The following is a 17,766-nucleotide window of genomic DNA, read 5'->3' on the forward strand; positions in this document are numbered from 1 at the left end:
ATCAAAGAGCTACAATCTTTCAGGGTTCAGGGTTGGACTATCCTAGAAGCCTGGGGAGACCTGAACCAGCAGGGCCCAGGACTTCACAGGACCAGTGTTCAACTGTGATACCATGTAAGAAGTCTTCATGCTAATTGGCAATCCTCTCTCCACCTGAAGCTTAGAAGCAAGACTATTTTAGTCTGAAAAACTCCTGAGGTTCTTAAGCAATTTGGAGGAGGGGGAGTTTTTAAGAAGGAAGAGACAATATTTACATGTAAGCATTCTGCTAGCCTCTTTGGATATAGAATCAAATGAGACAAGATCCATAATGACAAGCAGGAAGACTCAAGAAAATTACTCACATCTAGTTAGGGAAACTGACACTTCTACATTCAGCAAACTATTGAGTATCTCCTGTGTGCCAGAACCTGGGATCCACAGTGAACTGAAATAAATATAATTCTAACCTCATGGAATCTTCCAAATCCAGTAGAACAGGGGTGATCATGAAAGTACTTGTAAAGATACGCTTAAGCTTCCCTGTCTTTCAGAGCATGCTAGATATACGTAGCATTGAGTTTCACAGATAGTAAGAAATTCACTTACACCTTGGAGGCCTTTTGGAATGTCTTCATAAATGAAAGGGAAAAAAAAGGCATTTCAGACAGAGGGGACAGCATGTGTAAAGTCACAGACACGTGAAGAAAGAGGTAACTTTCTGTGTAGCTTATGGTATGTAGGGTGCAAAGATGGAACAGCAAGGAATAAGACGAGGTGTGAATGCAGCTTGGGACCATCTTCTAAAAAATCTTATTTATGCTTACAAACAGTGGTGCACCACCAAATATGGATAAGTAAGGCTTGCCACATTCCACGGTTTAGGTGACGTAGGTGGGACAGGTTGTGAGTGCGGCTAAGTGGAGAGGATCCACGGAACTGCTGGAAGCAGGGAGGGAGACTAGTTTGAGAGAATATTGAAATGTTCTAAGCCTGACATTGTGGAAGAAAATTGAGATCTTTATCATAGGCTGTGTGTTGGGAAAGTAAAGGAGATGTAGACCCTGCTGTCAACAAGCTTGAGACATAAAAGAAATGAAACCTGAGAGCAGATGCCTCATCATGTAGTTGGAAGTGCTGAAGAAAGCATACAGTACCTGGGTTACCATTGTGCACTGTGGTTGGTAAAGAAGGCTGCTGGGAGAGGGTGAGGAAGTGAGGACCATAATCAAAGAGGAGATAAGAAGAGAAGACCAATGCCTTAAAAGAAAAAAAAAAAAATTAAAGTCTCAAAACATCCAATCCTCCTTTGTATAATGGCGGATGCTATTTTGAGAACGTCAATTTCAGGAGACACCATAATAATGTGTTTGTGTGTGTGCTTCAAAAGCCACCACCATAAAAGACCTCCAGTTCACTCCTGAAATTCAAGTACCAGTTTTTGCTCTTGAGTGTGGAACATTCTGCTGCCCTGCAAACTATAACTCATACTGTCACGTTATCCGGCATCTCTCTCATTTTCTTGGTAGTTTAGCGGCCATATAAACCTGTGTATGACTTGTGGTAAATATGGTGATTCTCACTTTATAACCAAAGAGGGTGGATTTTACAGTTTGTGAGCACTTATGACCGTAAAGCCTGAAGTATGAGTCATGGGGTCTTACCCGGGTAGTAAGATGTGTTACTGTTCAGTTGGTTAGCTGAATATCCTGGGAACCTCATTGATGTATACTTTGTTGGCAAAAACCTGAATCTTTACTGATAGATTAAGGGTCTGAATTTTGCTTCTGGTTCTTAGCTGATTCTATAGTTTGGGGAAAACATTGTAATCTTTCTGCTCTCAGTTTCTCTGTCTGCAAAAAAGGGACTAGACCAAATTCCATCCACTATTGAGAAATCAATGATTGTAGGGTATGCCAAAGACTGGAAGTGCTAAGTATCCTCACCAGATTTGTTCAGTTGGTAACTAATATGATTAAGGCTACTAAGTGAATCCTAGTTATATTAGGTGGCATCTGCCCAGACAAAAGTCTCCTTTCTCAACCTCCTCTAGAGATAGGGGTAACCACTGAAACGTAAGCAGAGGGAGCTCCTGCCTGGAAGCGTCCCTTTTACACTCGCCACTCTTCCTGTAGCATGGACTTGTGCTGGCCGGAGCATCTGTGCCTATCCAGCAACCTGCATGGCCTTAAGAATGAAAGGCATGTGGGAAGGAAGGTAGAGAAGAAAGATGATAGAAGCCCAGGTCTCTGGTGAAAATGGTGTCATCGTTCTAGCCTTGGCCTATCACTGAATTACCTTAACATGAAACAAAAGGGGCACCTGGGTGCCTCATTCAGTTAAGTGCCCAACCTTTGGTTTCAGAACCTGGTCGTGGATTCATAGGTCTTGAGGTGGAGCCCCGAGTTGGGCTCCCCGCTCAGCAGGGAGTCTGCTTGAAGATTTTCTCCCTCTGCCCCTCCCCCCCACATGTACTCATGTGTGTGGGTGCATGTGCGCTCTTTCTCTCTCAAATAAATAAATCTTAAAAAAACACATGAAACAAAAAGAAATCACTCTCTTACTGAAGCCACTACTAATTCAATTTCTAACTCATATATTAGTGTCACATTTATCTTTACATAATTTTCCCTCATTAGGTCCTGTCTTTACAATACTGTAGGTAATAGCTTACTGACGAACTTGGGGGTCTTAGTGCAATTTAGAGGTTCAACATAATTCACCAAATTTCTAAAATTAATTAATTATTAGATTTATGAAGAAACAGATACGTGAACAATTGCCAATGTTTGGTAGAAACTGGGAGGAGGAAAATCGAGGGAAGTTTATGAATCAAGGAAACCACAGAATTTTTAAAATATTGGAAGTTGTTGGGGTTGGGGGAGCTAAAAACACGTTTGATCTTCGTCTGTAGCAAGTTCACATTTTATAGTAGGATGGAAACCTCCATTTCTCAGTACACCTGTGCTTTGATCTCCTTGTCTGTTATTGCAATGTGATTATGAGGATTACTGGGTCATTCTCAGCCAAAGCTGTTTTTGTGATTTAATTTTCTGGGAGAGGAAGGGGATCATTAAAGGATATCATTAAAAGGAGAGCCACGAGGCTTGTAATTGACCTTCCTTGAAAGTAGTCCCATCTGGAAGATTTTATCAGTAAACATTTATCAGTGTATTTGGCTTTTAAGCAGATTCTTCTCGTCTTGTCTTTAAAGCAAACAGGCAAAGGCCAAAAAGGAACCACATGAGTGCTCACGGGTGGCTTTTGTGCGTGCTCAATGGGAAGACAAATTATATTTAAGGAGAAAAGTTCTCTTCTGAGATAATTATATGATTGTTTTTTCAGTTTTGCTTCAGTGATTCTCTTTTTCAGGTTGTAATTTGCAGGTTATGATGTTCTTCGGCGATTATGCTTTGTTGTGATTTGCTTGCATGTACGTTTCGAGTGGAACTGGGAGGAGAGATGGGATGTTTGTGAAATCCAGGGAGCAGGGGCCTTGAAAATCTCTTACAGCTCTGTGGGTGTGTTGAGCACAGCTAGTCTGAAACTTCATATTGTACTTTTCTAAAGTGCAGGAACTATTTTTAGGAAGACAAACGTTGTTGTGGTTTAAATAAAAGTACTAACATGACGCATTACCAGTCAAAATACATAACTCAGGCGGTCTTGTAAAGTTGTGTTTTTTGGCTGTCAGAAGACCTACTTCATTTTTCACATATCTGGATGTTTTCCTGTTTGGTTGGTTTTGCTTGTTGACTTACAAGTGGCAGTTATCACAGTGCTTGTCATGTATGTGCCCGTTCCATAGTTATTTTCTGAAAGAGAAAATTCCTTTTTTAAAAATCCATTTTTAAGTTTTACCTGACATTTACACAGATATTTCTCCAAATTGACAGGCAACTTTGTTTCTTCCATTCCCTTAAGAATATTCCTCAGTCAATTTAAAGGGCAAACTTTGACCTTGTGGAGTATAATAGTGAAGAGTATCACACACCCTAGAGCAGTTGTTACATACTCGTTTTCACGCTCAGCAGAATGTCCTCCTGGATGCATTTCTCCGACAGGTAGCAGGTAGGTGGCTTCCTACCGCCCCTTAACGGGGTTCCCTCAGGTTTTAAGCAGACTATGGATACCATTTGCATTAGAAGTCTTTGGGAGGGTTTTCTTTCTCCATTTTGGGCTTTATTGTCAGTTTCCATACACATAGGTACAGCCCGTATGTCAGAATCCTAGAGCTATATCTTTTCAGGTTTAACGTTCAACAGAAAAAAAAGAGCCTCTTTAGTAGCTCCCATGTAATTAAAGGTGGTGGATCCTACCTGAACCAATCACAGTGGTCCCACCTAACAGTAAGAAGTTTCCTCAGAGGAAATCAGGATATTGTTTTCAAAAGAAAGGAGAACTGAATTCTGGTCATCCGTATCAACCAGCCGTTCGCTAGAGATGCAGTCCTATTTGTCAATGAGATGGCATCTTCTCCTGTGTATGGCTCATGACAGATGGATCAGAGTTAACGAGTAGATTCTGAAGTCTTATTGCCCATTTGAACTCCATGCCAGTTATGTCTCTTCACAGCTCAAGAGGACTGCCCGGGAAAGTAGGGCTAACCACATATCAGATTTCACTAATTATCGGATTAACTGTCACTAGGGCCTGCCTGCCTTCGTTCACAACTTGTTCCTCATCCTGACTTTCTCCAGTTCTTCCCATTCATCAATTTGCTCCTCAGGTGCTCCTGCCACTAAGTCCCATCTCCATCTTGAAGGGAAACACTCAATTTTTCCCTCCTTGGTTTCCTCCACAGTAACCACCACAGTGCTTGATGCATGAATATTTGTGAAATGAATAAAGGACATTTGAGAGAAATATGAAGCCATCTACCCTTAGCAGGANNNTTGATAACCCTCAAAATAGCCTGTTCAACAGCTTAATTTGAATTCTTGTTCAGTTCCAGCTTCTGGAAACTCTTGTTATTTTAGGGAGGAGTCTTATTTATAATTATTTCAGATTTATTAATCTAGTATCATCAGTTTCAGCCAATTATAAAATTGTCTTGGGGAATGAGAAGGAGAAAAGCTTGGAATGTTATATACAGTTCAGCGTATTTAAGTAGTGGAGAAAATGCTGTCTTTTTTTTTTTTTTTTTTTTTACTGGTAGTCAGTGTGAGGCCTGGAGAACTCAAGAGCAGAGTGGAGGTGGTATCAGGAAAAAGCAGTCACCCAAGTCTTTGGGTACTGATCAGGTAGCCAGAAATAATGAGAGGGTGCAATAGAAATGTTCAAAGAAATGTTTCTTGGCACACATAACTTTTTAATTATCTTATTTCTGGGAGAACTATAGCTCCACTGTTACCTATGTTTATCCTTTAGCCATTTAATATGGTAATATCGCCAGTGTAAGTAAGAGAAGGAATCAATTACTGTGATAAGCTGGATCCTTTGTAAAAGAATACCAGAATACCAAGAAGGATTTTTGGGTTTTGTCTTAGTTTATTTTGTTGTTGTTGCTCCATTCCTTTGAGGTAAGAAATTAGCATCTAAGAACACCACCTCATGGGATTGTTAATAAAATTGTTCCATGGTAATTTAATAAGCATAAAAACAAAAAATATTTGTCTGCTTTGTCATACAAGATGGTTAAATCATTAATTAAAGGCAAAGAGTCATCCTTAGTAATTTTTTTAGTAACTCGCAAAATTTGGTGGCAATATACAAAGTCTAAGCAAAACTGACTTCCGAGTTAGTATTTAGCTTTCATTTCTTGTTGCATATTGTCTACTGACCCATCTATTCAGATATATCAGCTGTATGAAAAGAAAGTACACTTCTTCCAAAGCACAAAGGCTGGCACACTTTGTAAATTTGCTCGACCTCTTGATACCCTGACTCAGTGGTGTTCGCAAAAAAGCCATGTTTGTCGCAGGGTCGTACTGAGGGAGCTCCTTTTTCTTTCTTGTGTCTCTAACATTGAGTTTCAAAGTGGAGGATAAAACCTAACTTGTGAGGTCTCCTTTTCAGGAACCGACTCTGTATGCTACTTAGATTCCACCTGCTCTGCATTTAAACCCTCAGTGTCTCAGGCATACATTAACTGCTGTTGAATTCTAGATTACAAATGTATTTTCTCATATTTTGCAGCGATCATTCCATCATTTTCTAATGTGGATGACATCCTGATATCTGTTCAAAACCTATTTTTCTTGGCAAAAATTTTTATGAGCTTCTCTTCTTCACCAGTGTCTCTACATTTCACTGTCAATCATCCTGGTCTGGGTCTTCATCCATTGTCCTGGACACACACTAGATCTTTTCACTCTAGACATATGGGTCCTTTAATTCTGCAATTTTTGCTTTTATTAGTTCATCGATGATTTCACTTTCTCTATTTTCTCTGTTCTCTCTTCTTGGGACTGCCGATCGTTGAATGTCTGATCTCCTAGATCAGATTCCTTAATTTCATCATTTTTTTCTTCCCATTTTTTACTTCTTTGGTGTTTTGCTCAGGCTTCTGAAAGATTTCTTCGAATTTATCTTCCAACCTTTTTGTTAAAATTTTATTTTGCCCCCCTTTTTTTTTAGATTTCAATACTCTCTTGTTCTTTGATGATTCCTTTTTAATAGCATCTATTCTTACGTCAAGAACGCATTATCTTTCTAATGGCACAAATGATAGCTCTTCAGAGGTTTTCCACTATCTCTGTTTCCTATGAATTTCTTTCTTCAGTTATGGGGTATGCTTATTCTAGTCTCTTTTCTTCATTCTGGAGAATTTCCTCACCATTGTGCATTCTTATTTAAAAGTGACGCACACAGAGACACCTGGGTGCCTCAGTAGGTTAAGCGTTCAACTCCTGACTTTGGCTCAGGTCCTCATCTCCGGGTCCCGGGATTGAGCCCTGCATCAGGGCTGTGCGCTCAGCGGGGGAGTCTGCTTCTCCCTCTCCCTATGCCCCTCCCCCACTTGTGCTCTTTCTCTCTCTCTCAAATGAATAAATAAAATCTTTTAAAAAATAAATAAATAAGGGGCGCCTGGGTGGCACAGCGGTTAAGCGTCTGCCTTCGGCTCAGGGCGTGATCCCGGCGTTATGGGATCGAGCCCCACATCAGGCTCTTCCACTATGAGCCTGTTTCTTCCTCTCCCACTCCCCCTGCTTGTGTTCCCTCTCTCGCTGGCTGTCTCTATCTCTGTCGAATAAATAAATAAAATCTTTAAAAAAATAAATAAATAAATAAATAAAAGTGGCACACACATGTACACACACACACATGCACAAAGATAATAAAACGACAATTATGACAACACCGACACCATCAAAGTTGGGCGAACATGGGTGGGGCTCATCAGCTGTAGGGCTTCATGTAATATGATTGATCGTTCAGCTGGCTTATTCTTTGGGAAGTTCTCCAATGTCATCATGAAGAGATTCTCTAAATCCTGTCTGGAAAACATCTGTCTAGGGGCATTTACCTGACTGCCGGTGTTTGGGGAGCATGGCATATAGGGAGGGTGGGCATCTTACTGGGAACTCCTCAGTTTAGTGTCTATTTTTCAGTTTGGGGCCTCACCTTGTCTGCCACAGTGCCTGATGTTCTCAGTTTGAAGTCCCTCTAGCTTATTTTCTCTCCAGAAAGGAAAGATTCGGAGTCCAGGAGGAAGGAGAAGTAGTTGCCATCCAAAGTCTCCATATAATTTTAATATACTTTCAGCCTCTCATTAAGCTCCTGCCTTCCTTAGTGTGCGCTGCCTCCAAGCACCAAATCTTTCTGGGCTTAGCAGAGCACATTAGTTCACTTTCTCTTCAAATTTGCTCTGTTTTCCTGCATTGTGCTAAGGCAGTTTCTACTCCTCTTTCCACTCTCTGATTTTGAAAAATCAGTTGAAATCCTTCCTTTGCTCATCTCTCCTTCCCCATCACCTATGCCTTTGTGGATTTGTGTGTTTTTATTCCTTTACTTTCATTTTACTGACGTGTCAGAAAGAGAAAGATAGGGGCGCCTGGGTGGCACAGCGGTTAAGCGTCTGCCTTCTACTCAGGGCGTGATCCCGGCGTTATGGGATCGAGCCCCACATCAGGCTCCTCTGCTAGGAGCCTGCTTCTTCCTCTCCCACTCCCCCTGCTTGTGTTCCCTCTCTCTCTGGCTGTCTCTACCTCTGTCGAATAAATAAATAAAATCTTTAAAAAAAAAAAAAAAGAGAAAGATAAGAATAGCGTATATAATTTCACCACCTTTTGCTAGAAATCCAGGAGAACCATAGCTGAGAAGGAAGGAGGCCTGGAAGAGCACTTCATAGCGGGGGAAAAAAAGAAGTGGGATAAAACAATTTGGGATGCAAGATCAGGAAGATTCTAGAAGATGTTGCTGTTGCTGATAGCTGATATTTATTGAGTTGCTCACTGTGTGCTTAGAACTTGCAAAGTGCTTTACATGGGATATTTATATTCATCCTTATAAGAATAGGGAGTACCTACTAGTAAGTAGGTTCCGAGGAGCAGAGAGGCAATATGTCTTGTCTAAATTAGTAAATGGTAGAGCTGGGATTTAAATCCAGATCCGACTTCAGATTATCCCCTGAACCACCAAACTATCTTGCCTTCTATAAATTGTTTCAGTAGGGGTTTTAAATGAAAATGCATATAACAAGAAATCTTTTTCCATGTATGATTTGGAAGGCCTTTTTTTTTTACCAAAATTGTTAATTGGTCAATTTAATAATGTCTTAGAAATATAAAATGCTTTTAGGTTTGAAAGTTGTAAGAGGTCTTCTCTTCAGTTGAAGAGATGCTGTCTGTAGGACTTCATGAGACATAAGTACTCATCATTATATAAACCTATAGACGATTCATTTGAATCTTACCATTTTGTAAAATAAATACACTCTGTATAACTTTGTTTTAAATTATATGCAGAGAGATGGAAGTCCTGTCTATACAACACCAAACATCTGGAAGAAAAGAATGCCCAGCCAAAGCTTGTTAAAAAGAGATTCATAAGCAAAGTATGCTTTTGAATTATGAAAACAGATTCATGTCCAACATCTTGAAGAACTCTCACATGTATGTTTATGTTTCAAACATGGCTTAGAGATCATTAAGATTAAAACTCAATTAAGTGTGCTCTGTTGTCTTTGCCATCAATTTCAATTAAACCATACTTCGCTTGGCAGTTTTGAGGAGAAAAGTCTTCAGTTCTTTCCCCTGCTAACAGTTTCCAGGTCGGACTTTGTGTTCTTCCCCAATAAGTGTATGTTATTTAAGGAGACTTTTCATGTTGAATCTCTGAATTATCCACCAGGTGATCTTCATCAGCACTTATATAGTTGATTTAGGGGTAAAAGTTTCCAAATAATTAATCTTTTTTTGATCTCTTTAGGCTTTATGAAATTTTTGTAAACTTGCAGGAAGCCACAAGTGCTCAGACTTATGTTTTTTGGTTTTGGCTTTTTTTTTTTTAATAGACTTTATTTTTTAGAGCAATTTTAGTTTGACAGCAGAATTGAGCAGAAGGTAGAGATTTCTCAGATACTCCCAACCCCAACACATGCACAGCCTCCCCAATTATCAACATTCCCCACCAGAGCGATACATTTTTTACAATTGAAAAACCTGCATTGGTATATCATTATCACCCGGAATCTAGTTTATATTAGGTCTCTCTCTCGAGATAGTGCTTTTCATTGCCCTAAAGATCCTCTGTGCTCCAAGTATTTATTTATTATCCGTCTCCTTTTTTCACCCCCTTGGCAACCAGTGATCCCTTTACCATCTCCAAAGTTTTGCCTCCTCCAGAATGTCATAGAGTTGGAATCATACAGTATGTAGCCTTTTCAGATTGGCTTCTTTCATTTAGTAATGTGCATTTCATGTTCCTCTATCTCTTTTCATGCTTGATAGCTCATTTCTTTTTAGCGATGACTAATATTCCATTGTCTATATGTCCCACAGTTTATTTATCCATTCACCTACTGAAGGACCGCTTAGTGCTTCCAAGTTTCGGCAATTATGAATAAGGCTGCTATAAATATGCCCTTGAAAAGAGGTAAATTTTCACCTCTTTTGGGGTAAATTCCAAGTAGTCCAATCGCCGAATCATTTGGTAAGAGTATGTTTAGTTTGGTAGGAAATTGCCACGCTGTCCTCCAAAGTACCGGAACCATTTGTACCAGCAATGAATGAGAGTTCCTGTCAGCGTTACAGATTTTAGCCCTTCTATTAGGTGTGTAGTGGGATCTCCTTGTTTTGACTGGCATTTTCCAGATGACATATGTGAAGCATTTTTCTTTTGTTTAGTTGCAGTCTGTGTATCATCTTTGGTGAGGTGTCTCTTAAGAAATTGGCTCATTTTTTAATCTAGTTGCTTATTTTCTTACTGTTGAGTTTTAAGTTTTTTTTTTTTTGTATATTTTGAATAATAATCCTTGATCAGATATATCATTGCAAATCTTTTCTCCCAGTTGGTGGATTGTTTTCTCATTTTTGTAGCATTGTCTTTCACAGAACAGAAATTTTCAGTTTTAATGAAGTCTAACATCAATTATTTCTCTCGTGGATTTTATGTATCTGCTTTGTATCTAAAAAGTCAAGAGCAAACTCAAAGTCATCTAGATTTTCACCTATGTTATAATCTAGGAGTTTTGTAGTTTTGTATTTGATCCATTTTGAGTTAAGTTTTGTGAAGAGTATAGTGTCTGTGTCTAGATCCCTTTTGTTTGTTTGTTTTTTGCATGTGGATGTCCAGTTGTTCTAGCACCATTTGTCAAAATATCTTTTTTCCATTTTATTGCCTTTGCTTCTTTGGGAAAGACGAGTTGGCTACATTTGTATGGGTCTATTTTGGGGCCCTCTATTCTGTTCCATTGATCAATTTGTCTCTTCTTTCTCCAGTACCACACTGCCTTGATTACTATAGCTTAATAGTGTCTTCGTAAATTTTTAAATTGTGAAATACAACAAACATTTAGAAAAGTATGTAAAACATGACTGTTAAGTTTAACAGTTCTAAAATAAATATCTATTTTAATCACCCTTCAGAAGTACCCTATTTTTTCCATTTCTTCCTCTCCAAAGGGATAACCACCATCCTAACTTTTCTTTCTCTTCCTGCTTTTCTCTGTGATACGGTTTACGACCTATGTATGCATCTCAAAATAATGGAGTTCAGCTTAGTTTGTTTTTGTATTTAATGTAAATGGACTAATCTCATGGATACTTCTATGATTTCCTTCTTTTACACAGTATCATACTTGTACAATACATCAGTGTTTTTCATGTAGCTGAGGATTATACATTTTCATGACTATATAGTATTCTGTTGTATAAAAGAATAACAACTTATTTGTTCAGTCTTCTCTTGTTATGAAGTTGAGCAGTTTCTAGGTTGGGAATCTTATGAATAAGGATATTATGAACATTCACGTACATGTACCTTGGTGCAAACAGCATGCATTTCTTTAGGGGAATATACCAAAGAATGGAATCCTGGGTCATGCATATCTTTAACTTTACTAAATAGAAGGAAAGTGTTTGAGGAAGTGTATGAAAAGTGTCTGAGAATTCCTGTCACTCCACATCCTAGTCAGAAACACATGATGTTGTCAGACTTTCTAGTCTTTTTCCAAATAAGGAGATTCTATAATAGGATCGTTGCATTTCACTGAGTAATAATGAGGGTGAGCACTCTTCAATAACTTTAGTAGATATTTGAATTTTCTTTTTTGTTGTAATTATACCTTTTCATGAAAAGTAGTTCTCAAAGGGATTTTTGAGCACCTTTTAGGGAACCAAAGGCCACATAAGTTAACATATTTGCTACAAAATGTCAATGAGAAAGGGTGATGATACTCTGGAACACTCAGTGAAGGACCCTTCTGAGAATCTGTAGAATATAGAGTACAAATATTAGTTTGGATTTAGTGGTGTTGTTTTCTATCCTTCAACTTTTTGCATCTCTACTCAGTGTTTTTATAATTTGGGACTGCCTCTGAGATATCTTTTTTCCTTCTTGTTGCTCTCATGTATGAAAGAGTTAATGACCCTGCTTCTCATCCCGGTATGTCTGTGTATGTTTTACCTTGTAAAGAGTTGAAAGAACTTTACAGACGCTGTCTTACCAAGCTTCAGAACTTCCCTTGGAGATGGAGAGGAGGCAAGTGCATCAACATGCTCCTTATTACTGGAGGAGACACATCTCCCCAGAGGAAGATGGCCACGTCTTTACTGACCTGGAACTGTGTGGGCACAAACCTCAGGCTTTCTAACTGCTTGGCTAATGCCAAGTGCACTAGACATGGTGTCAACTGTTCTATGCATAAAACATGAGGAGTGTTCATCCCCTGACTGCTAATACTAACCAGCGAGAGCATAATTTTTTTGAAAGATGTGATGAAGCTATATGTGCTTTTCACAGATGGTTCTGATAATTTTTAACAATTCGACTGTATTTTTTTAATAATTTTACTCCTTCCTGAGACCCCTTTAACTCTGCTTTTCTTAGAAATAATCGTTAATGCTCTGAAACTAATTAAGAAAATAGTTTATACTACTTTCTAAAAAGGCAGGCTTCATACCTTGTTACTTCCCACTCTCCTCCCCTCTAATCCCTCCCTTAGGTTTAGCAATAAAATGTGCAGCTTAACACAGTTAGTAGGAGTCTGAACATTCAGTGCTGGTGTCTCACCTTGTCTCTGCCTTCTCGAAGACTTTCTGGATGGCTCTTTTCCAGGCTCTTAAACAAAATTTTAAGATAAAAAAGTTCTTGAATTTATAACACTTTTCAGTTTAGAAAAGACTATATAAAGTTACTCCTCCTCACGGGCTGTATGGGGTACAAAGACAATGGAACTCAGAAGATAAAATGAAATGACATCCTTAAATTCACTCCGCTATTGTATTGTGAGTTCAAGATTTGAAGCCTGGGTTTGTAACAACCAGTCCAGTCATCCTTCTATAGGCAGTATAAATCACTTGTAAAAGGTGAAGATTGCCTGTGTTTGAATTCCAGCTCCACGCTAAGTAGCCAAGTGACCTTGGGCAAGTTACTGAGGCTGTCTATGCTTCAGTTTCCCTAGCAATGAAATAGGTATAATAAGAGTTGTTGTAAAGCTTTAATGTATTAATACATGTAAAAGTGCTTAAAATGAGCGTATCCAATATAAATGCTCAGTAAATTTTAGCTCTGTTATCTTCTCTTGTTATCTAGTATTTTTCAGATTACCCAGGAAAAATAAGAGATAGAGCCACCAAAACTAAAAGTAATTTGTTGTACCTATTAGCCTAGATCAATTGCTTTGCTTTCTTAATCTGTAAATATAGAAATAAATATTGTAAAACTGGTATATAATGTTGACTAAAATTCAAAGGAAACTAGTCTATTTATCTTGATGAAATCAGTATCACCCTGAGAGATTAGCTGGTAACCTGGAACCGTGTGCAACATTTTCTTTCTTTCCTGAACTCATAATTCCACCTGTCAGCCCACTTAGCATACTGATGCCAGAAAAACCTATAAATTGCCTCAGTTGCTTTGAAGTGCAGCACTCAGGGTTTCCACAGAATAAGGTCCTCTGGTAGAACTGTGTGTTAATAGGCATCCCCTAAAGGCAAAATAAGGCTATTTCACAAACACATATTGAACTTCTACAGTAGTCTAAGAGCTATGAGGAGCAGAGAAGATATTATGAAGAGTCCCTACTATTCTTTTGAAGAAAAGACTAATACAACTAAATGATTAGAGGAAAAAAAAAAAAAAACACACAAGGTGATACAGTACAATAAGAAAGAGGCCAGGGCTCTTTCATTCATCTTTATATTCTCCAAAATTAAGAGATAATGGACGAGTGAATGAATAAATGGATGAATTAATTAATTGTGATTAAAAAAAGAAAGATAAATATAGATGAAAGGTCATTGATCTATTTAACAAAGATGTACTGAGTGTCTCATTATTGTGGTCACAAGGTGATACAGTACAATAAGAAAGAGGCCAGGGCTCTTTCATTCATCTTTATATTCTCCAAAATTAAGAGATAATGGACGAGTGAATGAATAAATGGATGAATTAATTAATTGTGATTAAAAAAAGAAAGATAAATATAGATGAAAGGTCATTGATCTATTTAACAAAGATGTACTGAGTGTCTCATTATTGTGGTAGGCTTGGAGACTGAAAAGTGGATTAAGACAGTCCCAGATTTCAAGGACTCAGCAGTCAAGAGCATTAAATGGAAAGATAAATGGTCAATTACGTCATGGCATGCCAGAGTTGCGCATACACCATTCCAAGACTGAAAAAGAGAAGAGAAGAAAATCAGAGATTTTCCCCCAGAGATGAAAATCGCTGAGCTAGGGCTTTGAGGATGAGAGATGAGCGAGACCAGGAAAGATGCATTGTGGTTAAGTGCCAATAATCCAAGCAAATCTTGCAGTGTGAAAGGCACCATCGAGCCCCAAACAGCAGTATGTGGCACAATGGGTGGTGGGGAAGGGTGAGAGAGATGATTAAAGAGAAGCAACCTATCATGAACTCCTAAGTCTGAAAGTCATGCCAGGGAGCTTGGAGATAGATAGATAGATAGATAGATAGATAGATAGATAGATAGATAGATAGATTTTTTTCTGTAAGCATTGGGGTGACTTTATTCAAAGGGAGAAATATCAGCCTAAAATTTTATCATGAAAACATTTTGACACAATTTAGAGTTGTATGTTTAAAGCAGTCTTTGTGTTATTTTTTTTAATTCTGTGTTTTCATTTTTAATATATTTTTAATTTTAATTCCAGTATCATTAATGTACAATACAATACAAGACAATATAGTGAATCAGCAGTCTGTACGTTGCTCAGTGCTGATCATGTGAGAGAACTCCTAATCCCCATCACCTGTTTCACCCGCCCCCCCAACCTCCTGCCCTCTGGTCACCATCAGTTGATACTTTATAATTAAGTGTTTCTTGGTTTGTCCCTTCATTGTTTTGTGTCTTTAATTCCATGTATGAGTGAAATCATATGGCATTTGTCTTTCTCTGACTGACTTATTTCATTTAGTATTATATTCTCTGGATCTATCCATGTTGTTACAAATGGCAAGATTTCCTTTTTTATGGCTGGGTAATATTTCATTGTATATGTATGCTGCATCTTCTTGATTCATTCATCTATCAGTGGACACTTTCACAATTTGGCTATTGTCAGTAATGCTGTGATAAACATAGGGGTGCATATATCTTTTCAAATTAGTGTTTTCATAATCTCTGGGTAAATACCTAGTAGTGGAATTACTGGGTCATATGGTAGTTCTATTTTTAACTTTTGGAGCCACCTCCATCCTGTCTTCCTCAGTGGCTGCACCAGTTTGCATTCCCACCAACAGTGTAAGAGGGTTCCTTTGTCTCCACACCCTTGCCAACACTTGTTTCTTGTGTTGTTGATTTTAACCATTCTGACAGGTGTCAGGTGATATTTCGTTGTGGTTTTGATTTGCATATCCCAGTGATGAGTGATGTTGAGCATCTTTTCATATGTGTTTTGGCCATCTCTATGTCTTCTTTGGAGAGAGGTTTGTCTATGTCTTCTGCCCACTTTTAATTGCATTATTTGCTTTTTTGGTGTGTTGAGATGTGTAATTTCTTTATATATTTTGGATGCTAACTCTTTATCAGATATGTCATTTGCAAACATCTTCCACATTCTGTAGGTTGTCTTTTGGTTTGTTGGTTCTTTCCTTCACTGTGCAGAAACTTTTTATTTTGATGTAGTCCCAATAGTTTATTTTTGCTTTTCTTTCCCTTACCTTGGGAGACATATCTAGAAAATTGTTGCTATGACCTGTGTCAGAGAAATTACTACCTGTACTCTCTTCTCAGATTTTTATGGTTTCAGGTCTCACATTTATGTCTTTAATTCATTTTGAGTTTATTTTTGAGTATGGTGTAATAAAGTGGTCCAGTTTTATTCTTTTGCATGTCGTTATCCAGTTTTCCCAGCACCATTTGTTAAAGAGATTGTCTTTTTCCCACTGCATATTCTTGCCTCCTTTGTCAAAGGTTAGTTGACCTTATAACTGTGGGGTCATTTCTGGACTCTGTTTTGTTCTATTGATCTATGTATGTGTCTGTATTTGTGCCACTACCATAGTGTTTTGATTACTACAGCTTCGTAGTCTATCTTGAAATCTGGGATTTGAAAAATTTCAAAAACACCTATATTCTTGTTCTTCGTTCTAAGGTTGCTTTGTCTATTCAGAGTTTTTTGTGGTTCCATACAAATTTTAGGATTATTTGTTCTAGTTCTATGAAAAGTCCTGTTGGTATTTTGATAGGGATCGCATTAAATCTGTAGATTGCTTTAGATAGTATGGACATTTTAACAATATATTTATTCTTCCAGCCTATGAGCATAGAATATCTTTCCATTTGTGTTGTCTTCAATTTCTTTCATTAATGCTTTATAATTTCAGAGTAGAGGTTTCATTTTAAATATACTTTAAAAAAAATAAATAAAATGCCACCATTTTCTGGATCATGTGACTGAATTTTTCCTTGTATTTACTAACGCATGAATTATCGCATTAACCATACATAGTCACCTGATGAAAAGTATGTAACTTTTTACTACAACGTTTGTCATATGGAAACTGTATGCCTCTGAGAGTTGTGGAACTGTCTTTGGAAATCTGTGACCTCTCAAATTTGAGAAATGCTGATGCAGAGATTAAAATGGAGTAAATAGGGGGAAAACAGGCACCAGGAAACCAGCTCAGAGCCTACTACAATAATCACATGAGAAATAAAGGGGGCTTGAACTAAGGGAATTCAGAAGAGAGGAGCAAATCTTAGCAGTTATTTACAGAGTAAAATGGACAGAACGTGGTGACATCCAGGAGATTGGGCTTGCTAGATGGAGAGCAAGGATCATGCTCTGATTTCTGGCTTCAGTGGCTGAGTGAATGTTGGTGACATCTCAGTAAGACAGTAAAAATAGCAAACAAATAAATAGTAGCGTGCAAATACGGAGTTTGAGATGTCTGAACCAGGTGGAGATCTGCGGAATGCAAATAAGCAATACAAGCTGGTGTTTTCAGAACATAACTAGGTAGATACTGCTGTTTTGGGGAGAAATGTATTCACAGGGTCATGGAGTAGGGTGAGAAAAGAAATGTGTAGAGAAAGAAGAATCCACAAAGAGATTGAGAAAGAGTGACCGAGACGTAGGCAGAGGACCAGGAGTGTGTTCTCAAATCCAAGGGAGGAGGGAATTCCAGGAAGGGCTGGAATTACTGAAAAACTTTGTGGAGAAGTTTTTAATGGAACTGGGTGTGGAAATACAGGGGGAGCTGGTAGGGCAGGAAAGAAGAGGTATGGGTTCTGGATCGGGAAGTATTAGAAGCAAAGTCTCACCGAGAGTTACGTAAAATTCACACCAGAGAGTTGGCCGGAATAGACAGTACGGCATTGGGCTGAGAGCTGGGCTCTGAAACCAGACTCTTTAGGTTGAAATCCCAGCTCCACACTCTTAGTTATATGATCCTCAGCAAGTCCTGTCACCTTCCAAGTCTCATTTTTCTCATGTGTAAAATGGGGGCAATAATAGTAATTTATAACTAAATTATTTTTTTACTATGCTGTATAGACTTCTTGGAAGTGTCAGGATGATTTTACATAGACAACATGGTGTTTAGCTATTTCTGAATATTTTGTTATTTGCTTCTCTACCATTCCAACCTTCATTTAGAATTTTACATGTAGAATTTTACATTTATATAGCCTCTATTAAGTATTTTTAAAATATAAAT

At 38.2% G+C, this 17,766-nt stretch overlaps 1 protein-coding gene across 4 annotated transcripts in view; it reads left to right on the forward strand.

The window, feature by feature from the left end:
• Positions 1-17,766, forward strand: part of PDE4D (phosphodiesterase 4D) — a 1,076,631-nt gene that overhangs the window by 956,301 nt on the left and 102,564 nt on the right. Inside the window, exon 7 of one of the 4 annotated variants that reach the window (XM_040622247.1) lies at positions 8,889-10,276. The exons of the other annotated variants lie outside the window; for them this stretch is intronic. Coding sequence (XP_040478181.1) covers positions 8,889-8,989 — 101 coding nt within the window. The 3' untranslated portion in view covers positions 8,990-10,276. Of the gene's footprint in view, positions 1-8,888; positions 10,277-17,766 lie in introns of those variants that run through there. 4 annotated transcript variants of the gene reach the window in all.

Source organism: Ursus maritimus, unplaced genomic scaffold (genome assembly GCF_017311325.1).
Source record: "Ursus maritimus isolate PB19 unplaced genomic scaffold, ASM1731132v1 scaffold_5, whole genome shotgun sequence".
Lineage (NCBI taxonomy): Eukaryota > Metazoa > Chordata > Mammalia > Carnivora > Ursidae > Ursus > Ursus maritimus.